The sequence below is a fragment of the Antennarius striatus genome, chromosome 7 (genome assembly GCF_040054535.1).
Source record: "Antennarius striatus isolate MH-2024 chromosome 7, ASM4005453v1, whole genome shotgun sequence".
Classification (NCBI taxonomy): Eukaryota; Metazoa; Chordata; class Actinopteri; order Lophiiformes; family Antennariidae; genus Antennarius; species Antennarius striatus.
Genome location: NC_090782.1, coordinates 11,869,363 through 11,888,517, shown reverse-complemented (window position 1 = coordinate 11,888,517; position 19,155 = coordinate 11,869,363). Strand labels below are relative to the sequence as shown.

The window sequence follows — 19,155 nt, the reverse complement described above, 5'->3', positions numbered from 1 at the left end:
GAAATTTTTAAATATTACACACAGAGAAAAACACCCTTACATTTAAGCACAAATGGCAGGCCCACATAACAGTGATCACCACACTGCAAGCTGGCGTCAAAATAAATATTTGCTACCTGAAAAATGGAAGAAAGAAAATAAGTTTCTGCTCAGAAAGACGTGCGCCGCGCACTCATACGACCGGTGGAGGGAGGCGCTACCTTAGATTTGCGTCTGGGCTCCAGCACGTCTTTGTTGTTGCGAAGCCGTTTGTAATAGAAGCGTATGTCTTCTGTCAGGGAGCGGATCTGCTGTAGCCTCACTTTTTGTGTGAAGGAGCTTTGTATGCTGTAACTCTGATGAACAACTTTTCCCTGGCGGGAAACAATAAAGCAGACACATACAGAGCGATTAAAGCCGGGGGGTTTGAACAGGACAGTCTGGTTCTGCAGATTACCTCATCTTACATGTCGCCTGTCAGCACATCTTAATATTTACGTACTGGAAATGAAGACGGTAAGATGATGTGCGTAGGAGAGCTGTTCAGTGTACCCACAGCAATGACAGCTTTCACCGGAATGGTTAATATCTGAGGGAGAAGGAAACATAACTGTTACAGTAGACAGAGGGTGTGCAGCACAAACAGCAGGTCTGACAGCTCCCTACCTCATAATCTGTAGTAATGTGAATGGCTCCATCATACATGCCCTCCAGCGCCTTGGCCACAAGTGTCACTCTGAATGCTGCATAATAGCCAGACGCTAATATCACCTTGGTGGAGACAAAAAAATGTGTATTACTTCCTTTTTGGTCAAAATAAAAAGCTCTCTTGGTGTATTTTCAATATATGTTATCAAAATCACATTTTAATTTCATGTTTTTGGAGTAGGTGCATGGGAGACTTGTCTGATACAAAAAGTTGATTTTTTTTTTTTTTGCATCAAATAACTACAATCTGTTGGGTGAGGCACGATAACGTCACCACAGAGCAGTCAGGCCAACAACCAGAAGCACACGCTCTGCAGCTGACTGGCCTTCACAAAGAAAGCTTCCACAACCTTAAACCCCACAAAATACTACAGTACTGGGTTATAAAACAATTTTGTCATGTAACAGAGAACTGCTGAAAGCTCATGTGATTCTAAGGGTTAGGATTTGTTGTCACAGACTGTATATATGCTAAAGGTGTGTTTGCAGTGTAATGAGATATATCAACACCACCTCCTAAATGATTAGAAGAGACATTCACTCATATTGGTGCTCCTCTGTTTTATTCCCATATTCACTACTTCACAGACTCCACAGCGCACCGTCAGCTCTCAGGTCAGGCTGACCTACAGTTTGCAGAGACCTTGAATCAGAGCATCCTCCTTTCCTGTGAGAACACCTTATCTTTTTGTTCTCACACATAAATCAGAAAAGTCGGAGGGGAGGCAAGACCTTGTTTCGAGTTTTGGATTTTTAAGGAGCTGACAATGAAAGGATCTCTGTTATAACGGCCTTGTCTTTGTTTGTCACTGCTCAGAGGAGATGAATCCATCTGAGGTTGAAAGTAATTTTATCTTTGGATCTTTTTTCTGAGGAAGATTTGAGCCCTGCATGTTTATATGTAGAGAAATTTCTGAGGACTGTTTTTGACGTTATATTTTGTTGCATTTCTACAAAAGTGTCTGTGATGTTGAACAGAAGCTCGTGTGACACAGATTTTAAAAAACCTGAACATGAGAAGCTTCATGAAGTGGGATTAAAGGCCGGGCTTTTATATTGGATTACATGAGACTGGAGATACAACTCCACACAGCTTTGTGTGATCAAAATACTATATTCATGTGATTTTTTGCTTGTATAATCATTAGAGGTAAGATCAAGCCAGAAAAATCCAGCCCGACCCGACCCGAGCCCGAGGGTATTAAAGCCTGAGCCGACCCAAGCAGAGGTTGCAACAATTCAGTATTTCCTCTAGAACTGTTTTCAGGCCTGGTGGCACCCATCAAAAAAATCCCCAAAAAGACAAGGCACGATGGACGAGAAACAGACGCGGTCGGTATCGATCACATGAGGCAGCAGGCGGTGTGAAGTTTATATTTTAATTCAAATTTCTGTTTGTGAGGTAGTCAAGTTATAGAGCAAAGTCAGGGTGACTTTATAAAGTTTATTTGTAGTACAAAAATAACTGACCTATGAATATTTGCACTACATTAGCGCTTCATGCACACAGTGAGCCTGGTTCACTGCTGCACTTCATATTTCTTGGTTTTGAGAAAAACTTCACCAAGGCATCCTGGGAGGGAAACTTTGCCACACACAGGAGAACCATTTATAGCCACCACCAGGTCCTCAACCACTTTCCCTGCAGCCTGTTCCTGACGTCTGCTTTCTCCTACCAAGAGCCCAGATTTGTGTAATTCATTCATATTCTGTTTAGTGTGGCAAGCTCAAGCGTTATGGTAATGCTGCCATAACGCCGCCGTAAAAGGTTTGCAGTGTCTGACTTAAATCGTTTTTTCCTTCACAGACTATCTTGTGCTGATCGTTGTCTTTGCGTCACATGTCCATTCTTACTTTGGTTACCGGTAATCATCTGATCTATAGGAAATGAGAGAGGACGCTGACGACACCAAAAACCATGTTGTTTGCCTCAAAGAAATTTCAATCTCAACTAAATGCCAATTGTTATCTATTTAATAATTATAAAGACAGATGGTGATTATTAGCTTGATAACATTAGCTAGCAATTAGCTACCAGTTGTAAACGATGAAAATAAACTAACTTAAGCTAACCCACACTGCACGGTCACACTACCCATGTAACAGGATCGAAGCAGGAGACAGCAGCTTTGGATTGGCTCTGCAGGTCTTACTGTTTTGTGATGTGAAGCTGAAGTGTTCTGCAGCTCTTGCAGGCGACCCTGGGCCACTGTGGTGTTTCCCTGCTCCGTCCTCAGCAGCTCCATGGCCAGACTTTCTCCTGTGATCAGCCAGGACTTGATCTCCAGCTGGAGAACACAATGTCGTTTTGAACACTATGCAACAGGATTTGTATCAAATAAATATGTAAGTGCAGAAACTTGGGTTGGAAAACAACTTCTGAATTGTTTGGCACAGATCAGTTTAGTTTTTACACCAGACAGAAGCTTCTGACACTACAAACCCTTCTACCTTCCATGATGTCATATCCAGAGAATCTGACACTTATGACACAATTATCTTGTGTTTACTGTGAATTATGGCCACACATGCATCACGATGCACCTACTTACCTCTATAGGATTACTGTTAACCACCACAAACACGATGCTGCTGGTGTGTGTTGCACTGCGAACACCAAAGTCCAGGAGGTTGTCCTTCAGACTGGGAGGCAGGACCAGCGGCTGTTCACATCGTAGGAGAAACAATCAACATCAGGTTACAGACAGACTCAGTCAGCCTGAAGAATCGACAGCACATCATCCTGCAACCATACTATTTTCAGGAGTATCAGCGCTGCTATCATCCTGTAGTTATGTCAAATATTCATTCATACAGAATGGAATTTCTCGAACTGAGAAACGTATAAAACAGCAGTAGTGAAATGTCATTTCATATAAATACTCCTCATCCACATTTGATTTCTTCCTTCAGTGAGATCTTTGTCTCAACGCTTGAGAAGTTCATAAATCCCGTTTAACATCAGGATCAGCTTCCAAACAGAACCAACTGTTCCTTAGTTCTCAACAATCTGTCAACAGGCTTTAGAGACCTTATACACAAATAAAGAGATGGTGGAGGAAAATACTTTTTGTGAAATTTAGTTCAAAAACCTAAAAAATGGATGATTTATGCGAAATGAGCTTTTTAAATCTCACTGACTACATAACAAGAGTTACAAAACAAGTCAGTAAAAGCAGCGTCGTTGTGTAAACCTCAGTAAGTAGTTACAGCCAATCACAAAGGACAACAGAAACAGTTCATCTCCTGCAAAGAGCTGCAAACCAGCTGAGCAGATTTCTGCAGTTGACATCTCAATATTTGATTCAGTGAGGCTACGTTCAAAGCAATCAACCTGACATCCAGCCATTACCTCCAAAAAGCCGGTGTAGGCTCGGACCGGTAAGTGAAACTTGGATGCGTTTGTGATGAGCAGGATGTTGCTGTCGATGTGGATGGAGGGTCGGACTGGCCGGAACAAGAGAGAGAAGATGTAACGGGACTCGTGTGGGAAGATGACGATGGGTGAGCTGAAGTTCTGCACCTACAATGAAAAAAAAAAATAAGGGTGTCACTGAGTTCTATCCAGACGTCTCCCTCCACAGTCGGCCTCCTCTGCTCGTAGGTTTTAGTGATGCTCACATTAAACATGGTTTTGGCCTCTTCGGGCAGAGACACATTGTGTATCCTGATTGCAAAACTGAAGGCATTTGTGAGGAAGATTGGCCGGTCCACTGGATCCACAGGGCTGTCCCGAATGTGGAACAGTGTGGCGGTGTGGTCGAAGCCCAGGTAGCTATCACAAGAGACAACAAACCACAGAAACATTGAAAAAACCCGTTCTTGTAATACCTAAAGCCAACCGTTCTCCATGTACGCTCCAAGGACAACTCACCCTTCTAACACCTCTGCCTGGTATGGGATTTCCAGCTTGGAGTAACTCTTTTCTTTTGCTTTAACGGTAATTTTACCTGTGAACTGAAATGGTCTTCTTGCTTTTGAAGCTGCATTGAAGAAACAAAAGCAAACAGAGGATGAGGAAGAATGCAAAAGGACACAAGTCTTCACAAGAGGAAGCTGTGGCATGGCAAAAAAAAAAGTTGAGTCTGAAATAATTCAAAAGTTTTAAAGGAAGAACATGGACTGAATTTTTTTCAAAGAAAAACAGATAATTTATTGATCTTTGTTTTGTTTTCTGGTTATTTCTAAGTGTATGAATGAACCCAAAGGTAAAGGTACACGTGATGCACCTTTGCCCTGTTTAAACATCACAAAGGTAGCAGGCGTAGTACCAACGCTGTATACAAATAGTGATCCTGTGAGGTCATAATTCAGGCCACAATGTTTTGACAACACGTGACCCACAACTGTGAGATTCTCAAATCTGCTGGTAGCAGTTATCATCTAAATGAAAAGGAAAAAACAAAACAACAACCATAAATATCTTTAAACTGGGGAGAAGACACAGGGAGCTTCTTACCCTAGAGATCAACAGCCAATCATTTACTTCCCAAAAGGGAAAGGGAAGGGAAGGTAAATGATTAATACCGGGATGTTTTTTCATCGTAAGCAAAACACAGACTGACATCGTATGGAGACATCACTAGGACTAACAGCTAACAGCACCACTACTCACTGACAGGACTCAGTGAAGGGAAGCACAAAAGGTCTTCAATGTACAATCTCTGCTAAAATGGTTTTGGTCACTTCCATCGACTTCCAACTGACAAACTGGAGTGTGTTGACAGTAAACGTCAACAGAACCAGAGTCACAGACAGAAAAGACATCACTTACCATCGAAATTTATACTTGCTACTTTGGTATATCTGTTTTCTCCAGCCTTTAGCGTCACTGCTTTAAAGTCTATTGTTACTGCTTCATTGGATGGTGTTGTACGAACGCTCTGCACAGCAAATAAAGCATCAGCTCACATAACAAGTCAAATAGCCATGAGATGATTTTTTTAGTGACTATGAAGAACACTTACTGTGATTGGAACGTCTTTAGATCCTGAATTTAAAAGGTGCAGATTCAGCTGTTTGGGACGATCTGGATGACAGTATTTGGAAGAGAGCAGCAAAGACGAGTGAGCAAAAATGGAAAGTGAGAAGAAAAAAAATGCTTTTTTATTAGGATTTCATACCTTGTGATCGCAGCGTACCAAAGTCAAGCATTTCTGTGGAGGAGTATATACCAGGAGCTGCAACAACAACAACAAAAAAGCAGAATAATGTTGACCTGACAGGAAAGAAAGGACACATACCGTAGGTTTTAATAAATTCACAGTGTTGGGTGGTGCACCTGATGTGACCTCCACCTCTACAGGGAGGATGATGAACTGGTCTTCATTGGGGGCATTGGTTTTGATTCTGATGAAGGCTGTGTGGTTGTCCACGTCTCTCGACGAGAAGCTGGCTCTCATCACCCCCTTCGTCTCAAATGGGGGAATTTCCTGGAGGAAGACGGTAGCGTGAGCGACCCTGATGAGACTCAACACAGGAAGCACAAGAACGAAAACCCAGAGACACCAACTAACCCATAATTTTCCGGCACCTCCTTGTTGACCTGTGGGAAGCTCTAGATGTAGATCCCCGCCACTAGAGTACATCTCAACAACCTGGAGTCAGAACAGAAGAGGAACACGCCCCCACACACACATCGCCAACGTGAAGCTGGTCCACACAAAGCCAATTCAAAACAAACGTGCAAATTTGACCTCCATTACCTGCAGTGGTTCACTGTATGGGTTGTGGATGTGTATGAGAGGTGAGAAGCTGCTGTTCACTGGGACTCGAGCCCCGATGAAGGGCCGCAGTCTGTAGGGGTTCGGGATGCCAACACCAAACACCTTCAGGACAGAGATGCAGTTAGCCACATGTCTTCCCGCAAGGGATGGCTCATTCCTCTCAGTGTGTACCTGGTATGTGAACACTCCATGATGTGACGTATTAATAAATAAAGTGTTTTCTACGTTCCCAACAACTCGAGCGAGAAACACCACATCAAATGATGTGTTTCCTCCCGGTGGAATTATCTGTTGGAAGAACAAAGGAAGAGAAAAATTGCCATGATGATAATGATGATGATGATGATGATGATGAAGTGCAACAGACATTTTTTTGTTAACAGAGTCCCGCTTCTCTCATTTAGTCACACACTGACCTCCAAACACTATCAGCTCACTCCCCATATTTCCTGACCTTCACAGTTTGTTGCTACAAAAACATTAAAGTAAAGCTACACTCCAGCTTCAGCGTTTCAGTGCTAATCATGGTTGTAAATAATGACTTCAGTGTTTCTGTTTCCAGATACCATTGAATCAGTTTAAAGTATCAAGTACAGGCCAAAACATCTCATGCTCTAATGCATGAAAATGTTCTGGATTGTCTTGTATCGTCTCTGTCGCTGCAGAATGTTCACAGTGTGTGCTGACAGAGCAGGGAGTATAAGGGGGGAGGAATTTAGGAAACACTTCAGTGAGACAAATTCATCACTTGACAGATAAGAGCTTGGAGGAAGAAAAATAAATTATACTGAGAAGCAAATAATCAAAACGGCCATCAATCATTTATTGAAGTAATTATTTCCAGCAGCAATATTTCCATGCCATAAAGGGGGGAGGTTTGGTTTCTGATGTGTACATAACTGTACATTTACAGTCACCTGCTGTAAAAAAAAAAAAGAATTGAGGAGACTTTTAATGATGGTAAACGTTTATGTTAGCACCAGCCCAACTTAAATGTACATCTTAAATCTAGTTTAAGTTCCATGTTAGAGATGTCAGGAAATCTGGTTTGGCGTGTTTACGACGAACGGCTGGAAGTTTTACTGCCTTGTCAAGCTAACCGCTCCGATCACAAGATGAGATATCAGCATTTTTATCAACTCCTTGCTTGAACTTGACTTTACTATATTTGGAAAATGAAACTTTTTCAATAAAAACAACACACACAAAAAAACTATTTCTGACCTTTGTTTGAAAAGGTGCCCACAAACTTGTTTGGTGTGATTCAACATGGGTGTATAGTTTTTGTCAGAGTTCATTAATCATTATTTGATTCATTATTTCAACAATTGATAGTTCAGATTAAATTATTAAAACTGATAAGGAATCAGAGCAACCACTCAAAAGGTGCAACTACTGAGTTTTGTTTTTTCAAAAAATCTGTTTGCCTGAGTATCGCAATAAGAAGCAGTCTGAAAATGGAGCTACAACAGCACAGCTACAAAACAGCAAGACTAAAAACAATTTCACTTCAGCTCTGATGAAAAACACATGTGCCGTTGGAACTTGTAACCACATCAGACATATCTGGGGAATGCAATCTCTAACTATGTATGGCCTCCAACACATAGAATAAACCTAACGTATTTAAAGACAAACCAAAGAACAAAAAATAAGCAGCAAAATGCAATGTTCTCCCAGCTGGTTTTTATGGTGGTAAAATGGCTCTTAGGGGAAGAAGTATGAAGGATCTCCATGGAGTTGTGTCAAGAGCCCCATAGCAAAAAGCTGTTACACAACAATATCCCATGACAGACGACTAGAAGCTTTGGGTTGACTTCGAAACCGCACAAGCCTTTTCCAAATGACTATCATTTTACACTACAACCTGCTCTTCTCAAGTTGGAACTATTTTAATTTCAACACTGACGCCAAGATGTTTGATCATATAGTCTTTAAAAATTTAAACTTACTGAAAAAAAATATTTTACCTATTAAAAAAAAGAAGAAGAAACAAACATGTACCTTACACTTGATAGCAAATCACATTTCTTTTGGCAACTGTTATGTGTTACGCTTATTCTAAGACCAGCTTGTTGGCTAAAAATAACCAAAATAAAAACAATTCTCTGAAGGCTCACAGGATTTTTTTGAAATGAGAAATTTTATCAGCCAACATTTCACAAAACAACATGATCCTCTGAGTAATCTCAATTGCATAATTAGTGTCTTTGGGCAATAGATCGACTCCATAGTGTGCATGACCGAAAAGAGTAAATGTTTAAAGGTACAACAACATTGCCTCCAGGGACAGAACAGGCCTTTCCAGCAAAGACAGTGTATTTATACAGCTCAGACAGCATCATTCACATGTCCAATTACAGCACACTATACATGAAGCATTTGGTCTTTATCCGGTGTATCAACGTGTGTTGCTTGTGTTCACTTTGCACCTGCTTTTAATATCTGACTGACGTCACAATGATAAAGGTGCCCAGCTAAAACGTCTCTGTGCTTCTAGAGCTTTGAAACTCACAGCAGCTCTCCTGCAGAGATTTTTGGAATATTTAAGTGACTGGTCAGACTACATTAGTTATTTATCATCACTATCTTATATTAATACAACAGAAGATGTCTGTATTTGCTCAAAACACAGGGGAATGTAATTCACCTTCATCCAAAACTCAGCATCGCACAGACACACCCTCACAACACTCATTTGGTTAACTACACTCTGTTTGCATGTCATGATCTAAATGGTGTTTGCAAAGAGAAAATTACCTCAGTAAAAAAGTATAAAGATTTCAAAGCCAAAATAAACAGATATACTTCATAGTGAGTAGATTTTTAGCTGCTTCTGTCCCGTTTCTGAGGAGAAGTTTAAACAAAATTTATTTATCCGTGTGTTGAATAAATTATTTAGATATATTATTTAGATTTTTTTTTTTAGTTTAGTCCAATATATGAATGACTAAATTATTGATTGAGCGTTTTTCTTTAAATGATATATAGTTCAGCTGTCCAAAAATAATAAAGGAACGATGGGGAAAATGGGGTAATTAAGAAATGTTCAGATGACTGGGGTGGGGGTTGAATCATTTCCTATACTTTAAAACAGCTGATGATCAATCGGGTTGGGCTTTTTGGGTCAAGCAGCTGAAACACAAGCGACAGTAAACCTATCTTCCTGCACCTGTTCTAGTTCTTTTCTAAAGTAAATGGAGTAAATGTTAAATACTTTATCTGCTTCTGTCTTTTGGGGAGAAATTAATTTTCTGTTTGTTTGACTGCTTTGTGGCCACCTTCTCATCTCAATTGGTTGAGCCATGAAGCTCCACACCTTTGTTTACTCTGTTGTTTAGTAAACAGTTCTTAATCGTTACAGGTACAAATTAAACTGGCTTTGGTACTCGGGTTATCGGGTCATGTGCCACATGAAGTTGACCGGGAGGACAGGTTGACACTTGCGGTGTGTGTTTGTGTGTGCGTGGTGTAAGATCACATAACATCCCTTAATGTAAACGTGTTCTAACTTGAAGTGGACGGTAAACTGTCAGCCAATCAGAGGTTCTGACCTTTCACTATATCTGCAACAATATGGGACATGAAACGACGTATGAAACAAGAAGTCATCGACGGAACCTTCACTGCCATCACCTTCCTCACACACAGCAGGATAAAGGAGAACTCAGTTCATTTAGGAGACTGTCATATTTCAAGACTGTGGAATCCTTAAAGGGACAATAAAGTTAATTTTAAGTGACATACTGTATATGTTATTCATCATTATGAAAATTTTTTGACCAAACAGTCAAATGACGAATAACATATATGTCACTTAAAATTAACTTTACTGTCCATTTAACTTGATTATATTGCTCCGTGTTTACATCCCGTTTCAAAGCGGCGATGTATTATAATTGTCAGCGTATGTGTGTTCGTCCGTCCGTTCATTAGTCCACCAAACATCTTCACAACCGTTGCAGATAGAAAGATGAAACCAAAAACACATTACTCGGGCAGGAAAGGGGTTGAAAATGGGATAATGACCTTGACCTTGAGAAAACTACGTCAAGGTCAAATTTTAACTTTTTTACAATCAGGAACCAGTAAGATAGAAAGACGAGGGAGAAGGGAAGTGTGAGTAAGACCATAGATCAAAGCTACTGCTTTGATCAATGAAAGTAGGTCAAGAGTACTAGCTTTTATCTTTGACCTATGCAAGTCGGTCAGGGTAAAAATTTGAAATTCAGGGGTGTCGGGGGATGTGGCAGTCTGTGACTGTATTGGTTCTAGTTTTCCTTGTTTTCTGTGTGTTTAGGTCGCTGAACTGTTTCACTGATTGTTTAATAAACAAACAGCAGTGCGATCAACACAAAAACGTAACTAATTACCAGACTATTGGTCTCATTACAAGTATCTGATCTACTATGACTACTATAATTACAACAACAATCTGTTTGTCAGGACGTGTGTACTTACCCTATTCTGGAAAAAGGATGCGTGAAAATGCGCCGTTGTTGCTGATATTGATATCAAACTAATTTGTTCTGAGCTAGGATTATGTAAATAAACTTTCTCCATTTTTGGCATTCCAACGGGCCTGCAGAGGAAGAGAGAGCAAGCAAACAATAATGTGAAAATAGGGCTGAAATTTAATTTAAATTTAAATAGAGAATACTAGAGCAACACCAAAAGCATGGATAAATCATTTCAGAGGATTGAATGCAACAACAACAAGAAGCCAGACGGCCCTCGGAGGGGTCCACGAATCTTTCAGAATAAAATTACACATTCTCTTCTCAGAGATGATTAATGACCTGCCTCCGGATCATCACTAAAATATGAATAATCTTCTTCTTTTCCTTTCGGCTTTTCCCATCAGGGGTCGCCACAGCGAATCAATTGCCTCCATCTAACCCTGTCTTCTGCATCCTCTTCTCTCACACCAAATACCTTCATGTCCTCTTTCACTGCATCCATAAACCTCCTCTTTGGTCTTCCTCTAGGCCTCCTGCCTGGCAGTTCAAAACTCAGCATCCTTCTACCAATATATTCACTATCTCTCCTCTGGACATGTCCAAACCATCTCAGTCTGGCCTCTCTGACTTTATCTCCAAAACCTCTAACATGTGCTGTCCCTCTGATGTACTCATTCCTGATCCTATCCTTCCTGGTCACTGCCAAAGAGAACCTCAGCATCTTCATCTCTGCTACCTCCAGCTCTGTCTCCTGTCTTTTCCTCAGTCACACTGTCTCTAGACCAAACAACATCGCTGGTCTCACCACAGTTTTGTACACCTTTCCTTTCATTTTAGCTGAAACTCTTCTATCATTCCTCTCCTTTCCAGGACAAACCTCCACCTCTCTAGCTTCTCTTCCACCTTTTCCCTGCTCTCACTACAGATCACAACGTCATCTGCAAACATCATAGTCCATGGAGATTCCTGTCTAACCTCGTCTGTCAGCCTGTCCATCACCATAGCAAACAAGAAGGGGCTCAGAGCTGATCCCTCATGCAGTCCCACCTCCACCTTGAACTCCTCTGTCACACCTACAGCACACCTCACCACTGTCTTACAGTCCTCATACATGTCCTGCACCGCTCTAACATACTTCTCTGCCACTCTAGATGGGCAAAGGGCATCATCTGTATTATTACCCCTGCCACAGAATATAATGCACTTTGAATTACTGCAAAGAAAGGTGCAAAACACCCCATAAAAGCGCAGGTCTCCCTATCTCCCAGTCAACCTGTGGGTTCCATGATTTTATTATGGTCTGAAAATAAACTGGAGGGTCATGCGAAACACGGAACGCTCAAAATAACCTCCATGCTCACAAATAAAGAACAGCACTATAGCTGAAGACTCAATATTCACTGTGTTGAAGGAGTAAACCTGAAGAATCCAACAGACCTGTGGCAGATGTAATCACACCCACTGCTAAGTGAATTATTAACACTTTCAAACCCAAACTTAAGCACGGGATGGGGTGGGGGGGTCTGTTAGTTTCAGTTTCATGCTCTCAAAGCATTCTGGGCTGATGAATGGATTGTTTAGAGGTGGACAGGCTAAGACCGGGTCTCACGTTGTTGTTGCTGTCGGGGTATGCCCCCCCTAGAGCTCACTGCACTCACTCAGGTGGGACAAGGTCACACAACATGGGTGTGAACTGACTCTCATTGGAGAATGTGATGTTCACTGAGAAGCCGTGCCAGGAGAAGCTGGGCTAGTGTGACTACAGGTCAAGAATGTAGTTTAGACACGTTGCATCAGAGATACATTCATTGTTGACAGACTGAGGTTGCCTCCGAAGAACTGAGAGGATTTACATGACACACGATAACAAGCTGTACCACATATTGATCGAGAACCTCTCCAGTAGGATTTGAGAGTAAAACAAGGGGAATATATAACTAATAAAACAGAAAATCCAACACTTCTTCAACAAGTCAAACACTTACTGCTCGTGAAAGTCCAACATGGGCGGTTCAAATCGTATCGTTCGGTAGTTCCCACGCTGCGGCGATGTGCTGCAAGAGACAGGAAGATGTGACAGCAGCAGCAGCAGCAGGACAGGAAACAGGGTGTCCATGTTTGTGTGCATTTGAAACGGATGAGGACTCAAACACGCAAACAGAGTCTGCATCCAGGCCTTTCCAACACTGCATTAAAATGGCCATGGGGCCACTCCCATCTGCAGCACCATGTTCCAATCCATGAGATCTCCATGAAAAGCCATGGGATGTAAAGGTGAAGCAGACTAGATCAAGTAAAAGACATTCGCTCCTCTCGTCTCCTGTGGAGTCTCTCTCACACCAAAGACAAAGACTCTTCTACACTGGTAGCCTGTCTGGTTGTTGGCTGAGCTCACCAAACCTGTTTAACAACAGGTGTATCTTAACAATAGCCTAGGCCATCCCTAAAAAGCCACAGCTCTTCCTCTGAGGAGGTGAGAGCCTTAATAATAGCGTCACAGAAAGGGATGGACATCAGATATGTGTGACTCAGCTTTTAAGTCATTTAATGAATGAAAAAACCCAAAAGGCCCAAATGTCATTTTCTGCTTTTGACTGTTGGTATTTCATTTGTGAAAAAACAAAGATGTCTCCAAAGATACTGGTCTACTCTCCACTCGTTGAAGAGGTGACATGGTGGGACCTTACGCGACATCCACAGACAACTTTTTGGGAGATTTGGGAGATTGATTTCCACCACGTCTACACACACAGGAGCTGACAAAAGGCTGCAACAGCGAGCTCCGATAACAGAGGTGCCTCAGATGGGATAGATTTCCATCCTGAGGTACGCAGTAATCCATGCAGAGCCCTGATCGTCCCTGTTCCTCCTCGATAATCTGTCAACTGCAGCCCGTCCTCACTTCTCTCATTAATTTAACAACCACTGACAAAATTCTTGTAGGATTAAGGAATCAAATGAACCCTGGCTGTGAATTCTGTGTGGCCTTTCACTCAGCCTTCTGGAGCTAATGTGTTGAATGTCAGATTGTAATTGGAGTAGGTGGGGGAGACTTTCATGGGGAGGGAAGTGCATTTTGGGACTAAGAGCATGCATGTCCTGAGCCGGGTCATCAATAGGATGAGTGCGTTAAACAAGGCACTTCAAATGTGTAAGTAAACAGTAATTTAACCAAAGGATAGCTCGGAGTCACAGAGGTGATAATAATCAAGAACATATTTTTTTCCAAATGCTGCAAATACACAAAGAGAAAACCTGACCAACAGTCGAACAGCAGAATATTTCCCATAATACAATGGGAGTGGTCATATATGTATGTGTAAGATAACCCATCCATCTGGCAGTAAAGTGCACTCAGACTGCACTAAACGCGTACAAACAACGTACGGACAGAGCAGGGAGGTAAAGAGAGGAATGTGTCAGAGTCGCTATGTATCATATTTCCTGCCTTACAGACTCTGTTTACGTGTCAAACGTTACGTAGCCTCCTCTCAAATGTCACACACTGAATACTGCAAAATGTGTGCTAATACGGCTACTTTACGGGACTCCTTAAACAGTTGGTTAACAGTCACCCGTTTGCTCCTTGCGGTCTCACCAGTGAAAGCTGAACTAACTCGATTATTCTAAGTACAGTAATTCCAGAAAGAGGGACGCCGTGTCGGTGTCACACCAGGTGACAAAAGCCTGTCTGACATTTAGACTGTGAAACAATGGTGCAGCGAAGACCATCCTCTACATTGCCTCTCTTTGTTTACACTCAACAAAACAGTAAAGCAGTAGCACCCTGAAAGAGGCGTGACCTGTAGCACCGCAGCATCGGTATCTGGTGTGTCACGCGTTGAGCCGTGCTTTCAGACCTGTTGACCTTGGCAAAACATTTCTGAGGATCACAACAACGTATACGGAGCTCACATGCTTCAGCACGCCACCTCACACAGTCTTTATCACCTTACTGCTGTTACAACTTGTTCACTGCGGACAACAGCTGGGATGAGAACAATACAACCGGAAAGCCTCTTTAGAGTAGGAGAGACAGTAACATTTGCAAAATGCAAATATATATCAAGTGGCCAATCAATATACAAAAGGGAGCTTGTTTTAAAAAGTGTTCAGTAAAATATACATTTATGAATCGTTCAATTTCCCTCAAAAAGACATATTTTGCCATCTGTAAATGCAGGTTAGTGTGGCTTCGCCTCAGTGGGCCTCTTGGTTTCTACCAGATTGCGAAGGTTAAAATACGAATGGTTTTGTGTAATCCCAATCAAAACAGGGTTATGGTAGAACCTGTTGGTTTGTCATGTTTAAGGTATGCTAGTGTGTCAGTTCAGTTCACGACCAGAAGTGAAGAATACAAGCTTACCTTTCATGATGATATAAACTAAAATCAATATCAGACTCCGCCTGGGAAAAGAAAAAGAAATGAGCTTGTATTTAAATGTCATCTAATTAACGTGATTTGGTTTTATGAGACTTTAACTCTTGTGAATGACAGTTTAATTCCAATGTAAGCAATTATAATGAAAAATAATCAGAGGACATACCTGTAAAAGTCTTCCCTCATCAAAATGTAAAACTTCTAGAATTGTGTCTGACTGGATGAACGCTGTAAAAATGAAAACAAAAAACACTTGTTAATATTTTGACGCTAATGAACAAGAAGTCTGATTAGGGTTAGGCTTGATTACAGGGCCGCACAAGAAGACAGACACCCACTCACACGTCCATAAATCATAAAACATAAATCAGTTTACTCTGTTGATTCTGTCCTTGTGTGTTAAGAGGGCAGAGAGTCCAAGTTTGAAATTCAAACGAGTAGTCAGTATTTATCATGCTTTCACTTTACTGAGGAGACTTCCTTGACACCACCTGATCCCCACAGCCCTGACAGCTCATGTTCATAGCTAAAGCTCAGTGTCATCTGAAAATATATAATAGCAGCACCCTTTTAGTGACACCGATACCACGAGAGTACATCATTTAAAGTTCATAACCCATAGTTTATACACCCCAGACAGGCTAAGCTATGTAGTTAAAAGATTTAATGTTCCTTAATGGTAATAAACTTGTATTAAATTATTTTTCCCTCGTCTCTGCGACTGAATCTGTATCTGATGAACATTTAAGGATATTAAAGCTATTTTAATTGGTATTTACTTTAAAGATTTTATTAATATCCACATCATCATCAACAATAACAAACTTATAATAGTGACCAGACCCTTATCGGGAAACTGACCTATGACTATTATGACTGCCACTCCCACTAGAGGTTTCACTGACTCACACAAAGCCTGAGGCTCATCACTGCTGATGATCTGTAACTAATACTGATTATTACTGGTGTTATTACCATACACATTCACCAAGCATCATGCATCGCTGGTTATTCCTGCTGATAATTGGGATCAAAAGTCTAAGACTACAAAAAAGTATTGATAATATCTTTCATTTACCTTCTGATCGGTCTGTCACCACTCCTACCCCCTCTCAGCATTCACCATTTGTTGTTCAATTAGAGTTTTAACGCAAAATCTACTATAAAACACTCTATTCTCATTTTCTTTCGATCAATCGTCCTCGCCTTGTCGTACACCAATTTGCGGGTTTAGCTTTTAAAAATAGAATCCTTGTTTTTTCATTGGACGAGAGGGAGTCATGACTCGAGTGCATTTTTTAATGATCGGGAGTGTTCGGGTCACTTCAGAAGAAGAAGATGTAGATTTTTATTTTTATTTTTGCAAAACACTTTAATCACATTCAAACATTTTACAATTTTACATTAGATGAAATCACTAAAGTGCTTCAGAAGACGAAGATGATTTTTTGCAAAAAAAATTCAATCACATTCAGAACATTTTACAATTTTATGAAGAATAAGAAGACAAAGAAGAAGAAGACGAAGATGAAGAAGATGCGCGCCACCTAGCGAGAGAAAAAGTTTGTTTTCTTATGTTATCGCGTGGGGATTTTTGCGAGTCCAAAAAAGTTGTAAGTTTTAGCCTTCTTTCCCCCTAAAAATAAGAATGCCACTGTGGCTACACAGGCTAAAAACTTTGTAGCCACTCTAGATTTTACTTTGCCTATGGCAAAGTGGCGAATGGCTAGCGCAAGCCCAGAATACCAAACTTGTAATTTTTCAGCTCAATAAGAATCAAATGGAGGCAATTTTTGCTTGGACATATTCCATTACTACTACACACTTATTTAAGTGGATAACCATAAAGCTGCTCAGCATCAATTGCCTGTTCACCATACATGATATGGAAGCATGTTAATACTTTTGCGTAACTAGGCAAACAACATATGTCAAATTTCTGATAAATATAATGTAGGTTCTGGAAAAAAAAACCATGACAGATCCTGTTAGATGTTACTCCTGACAATGCATACAGATAATATTGGTGCTTTTGTCACAAATATCACTGATATGAGAATGAATTCTTTTATGTTAGTTTTGTCGGGAGCACTGAAATCACTGCAGCCTGGAGGAAGTACGACCAAATAAAGACATTCATAGTGAAAGTCCAAGTAGCAATGGATCTTTTGCTGGTCTGCTTTAGCATTTTGGAAAAGAAATATCAAAATCATCAAAGCAACACATGAGAAAACAAATTGACTTGTACCAATAAACTTCCTGGTGCTCAGTTTGTCTAAAACAAACAGAAACCGAGGGCAAACTGGTCTCAAGTGATGCAACCGCTGGTTTCTTAGCAATTACCAAAATGTAAAGAGGTTTGAAGTTTAATGATCTCTCCTTTAAAATTACTTTCTTCGCATGGGTCTGTGCGCAAGCATGCAAAATAACCTCTTCACAACACATAAGTACATATACTGCAAAAAAAAAAGAAACCATTACATGCGTGGACTGAGTTAAAAGATAATAGAACCAATGCAAACAACATAACACGTTTCAGAGGTGATCTGGGAGCTGGACTGATCTCTGGGACCGATCCCGATCTGACAGCCGGACACAACACATGTGGCTGTCACCGGGAACGGGACGCCACGAAGACTAGAAAACAAAGCGACACCTGAATGACTTCTACGGGTCTATGATGCTGGAGACAGAGACAAGGAAGACATTCTGATCTGTCTCTTACGATCAGTCCTTACAGATCATGCAGCTACTGATGTCAGATAATACAAATACTCACTAAATGAGGAGTTCTGTTGTTAATGTTAGCAAAGTGAAGCCATTAAATGGAACAGACGACAACACGATGAAGCTAACGTTCACTGTAACCGTAAGGGCTGGACACAGGTTAGCCAGCTGAAGGTAGCACTGTAACACTGAACGGACGCTGTTGTAACTCATTTTACGGTGTTTTAATGACTACAAATGAACACTTACAGGGACGTAAGTGTTCGAGCAGGACAGCAGGTTAGCGGTGATGAAGTTAGCCCCTAACGGTAACGTTCACTTGGGTGAGGTGTCTACGGAAGTTAGCGCTAGCTACCGCCGACACGGACAGCTACGTTTACAAACCTTGATGGTTGGCCCGCGTCGTGTGAATAAAAGTAATAAATAATATCCTCAGTAATCCAACACACAGAGATCTTGTTCTTGTGTGACAGTGGCGAGAACTTTGGGCTCCTTCACGACTCGCCATGCTGCAGGTCTTTCTGCGACGATAACAAGCGAGCGACTGCAGGGACATGCCCGGGGAAAGCTCTGCTGACTCTGTCAATCATAGCCGTGGAGACAGAGCTGCGACCTCACTGAGCGGAGGCGAACTAACGATCGAGACATCGGCCTCCCTTCTTTTTTTCCTCTGTTCTTCTTCTTCTTTTTCTTCTTCTTCTGTTTCTTTTTCCTGTTTCTTCTTCTTCTATTTCTTGCTTTTCTTTTCTTCTTCTTCTGCTTCTTCTTCGTGCTATACTGCTATCTGCTGCCTCGGAGGGGATCTCTGAGTGTCGTTTTATATATTTATTAGTTGGATATTTTTATTTTAATGCAGGATATTCACTTATTCTATATGAACCATTCTTCCTCTGTGTTTCAGCGGATGAAGTGGTTGTGAAAATGACTGAATGAATGAAGGATTTTATTGTATTTTTTCAGACGTGCTATTAATTTCTTAATTTCTCTTCGGGGATCAGACTAGTACTGTACACAAAATAAAAAATACAACAGAGTTCACCACTTTCATCTCATTTGCAACATCAACAACATCTGGGGAAAAAAATATATATATACATATTTCGCCAATAATATATATTGGCATAATAATAATATATAATAATAATATATATATTGGCAATATTATTCTACTAAT

The 19,155-nt window shown here is 40.9% G+C and overlaps 1 protein-coding gene across 2 annotated transcripts in view; it reads right to left on the bottom strand.

The window, feature by feature from the left end:
• Positions 1-18,676, bottom strand: part of tmem131 (transmembrane protein 131) — a 29,626-nt gene extending 10,950 nt beyond the window's left edge. For both annotated transcript variants that reach the window (XM_068319768.1, XM_068319769.1), the window contains exons 1-21: positions 18,366-18,676; positions 15,421-15,482; positions 15,240-15,280; positions 12,859-12,927; positions 10,875-10,995; positions 6,585-6,701; positions 6,393-6,515; positions 6,204-6,284; positions 5,969-6,119; positions 5,811-5,867; positions 5,655-5,716; positions 5,462-5,570; positions 4,562-4,670; positions 4,309-4,462; positions 4,040-4,210; positions 3,240-3,350; positions 2,841-2,975; positions 646-750; positions 482-568; positions 201-353; positions 41-116 (exon numbers count right to left, since the gene is read on the bottom strand). In XM_068319768.1, the coding sequence (XP_068175869.1) occupies positions 41-116; positions 201-353; positions 482-568; positions 646-750; positions 2,841-2,975; positions 3,240-3,350; positions 4,040-4,210; positions 4,309-4,462; positions 4,562-4,670; positions 5,462-5,570; positions 5,655-5,716; positions 5,811-5,867; positions 5,969-6,119; positions 6,204-6,284; positions 6,393-6,515; positions 6,585-6,701; positions 10,875-10,995; positions 12,859-12,927; positions 15,240-15,280; positions 15,421-15,482; positions 18,366-18,537 (2,266 nt within the window). In that variant the 5' untranslated portion in view covers positions 18,538-18,676. The remainder of the gene's footprint in view (positions 1-40; positions 117-200; positions 354-481; positions 569-645; positions 751-2,840; positions 2,976-3,239; positions 3,351-4,039; positions 4,211-4,308; positions 4,463-4,561; positions 4,671-5,461; positions 5,571-5,654; positions 5,717-5,810; positions 5,868-5,968; positions 6,120-6,203; positions 6,285-6,392; positions 6,516-6,584; positions 6,702-10,874; positions 10,996-12,858; positions 12,928-15,239; positions 15,281-15,420; positions 15,483-18,365) is intronic.
• Positions 18,677-19,155: the final 479 nt, after the last annotated feature.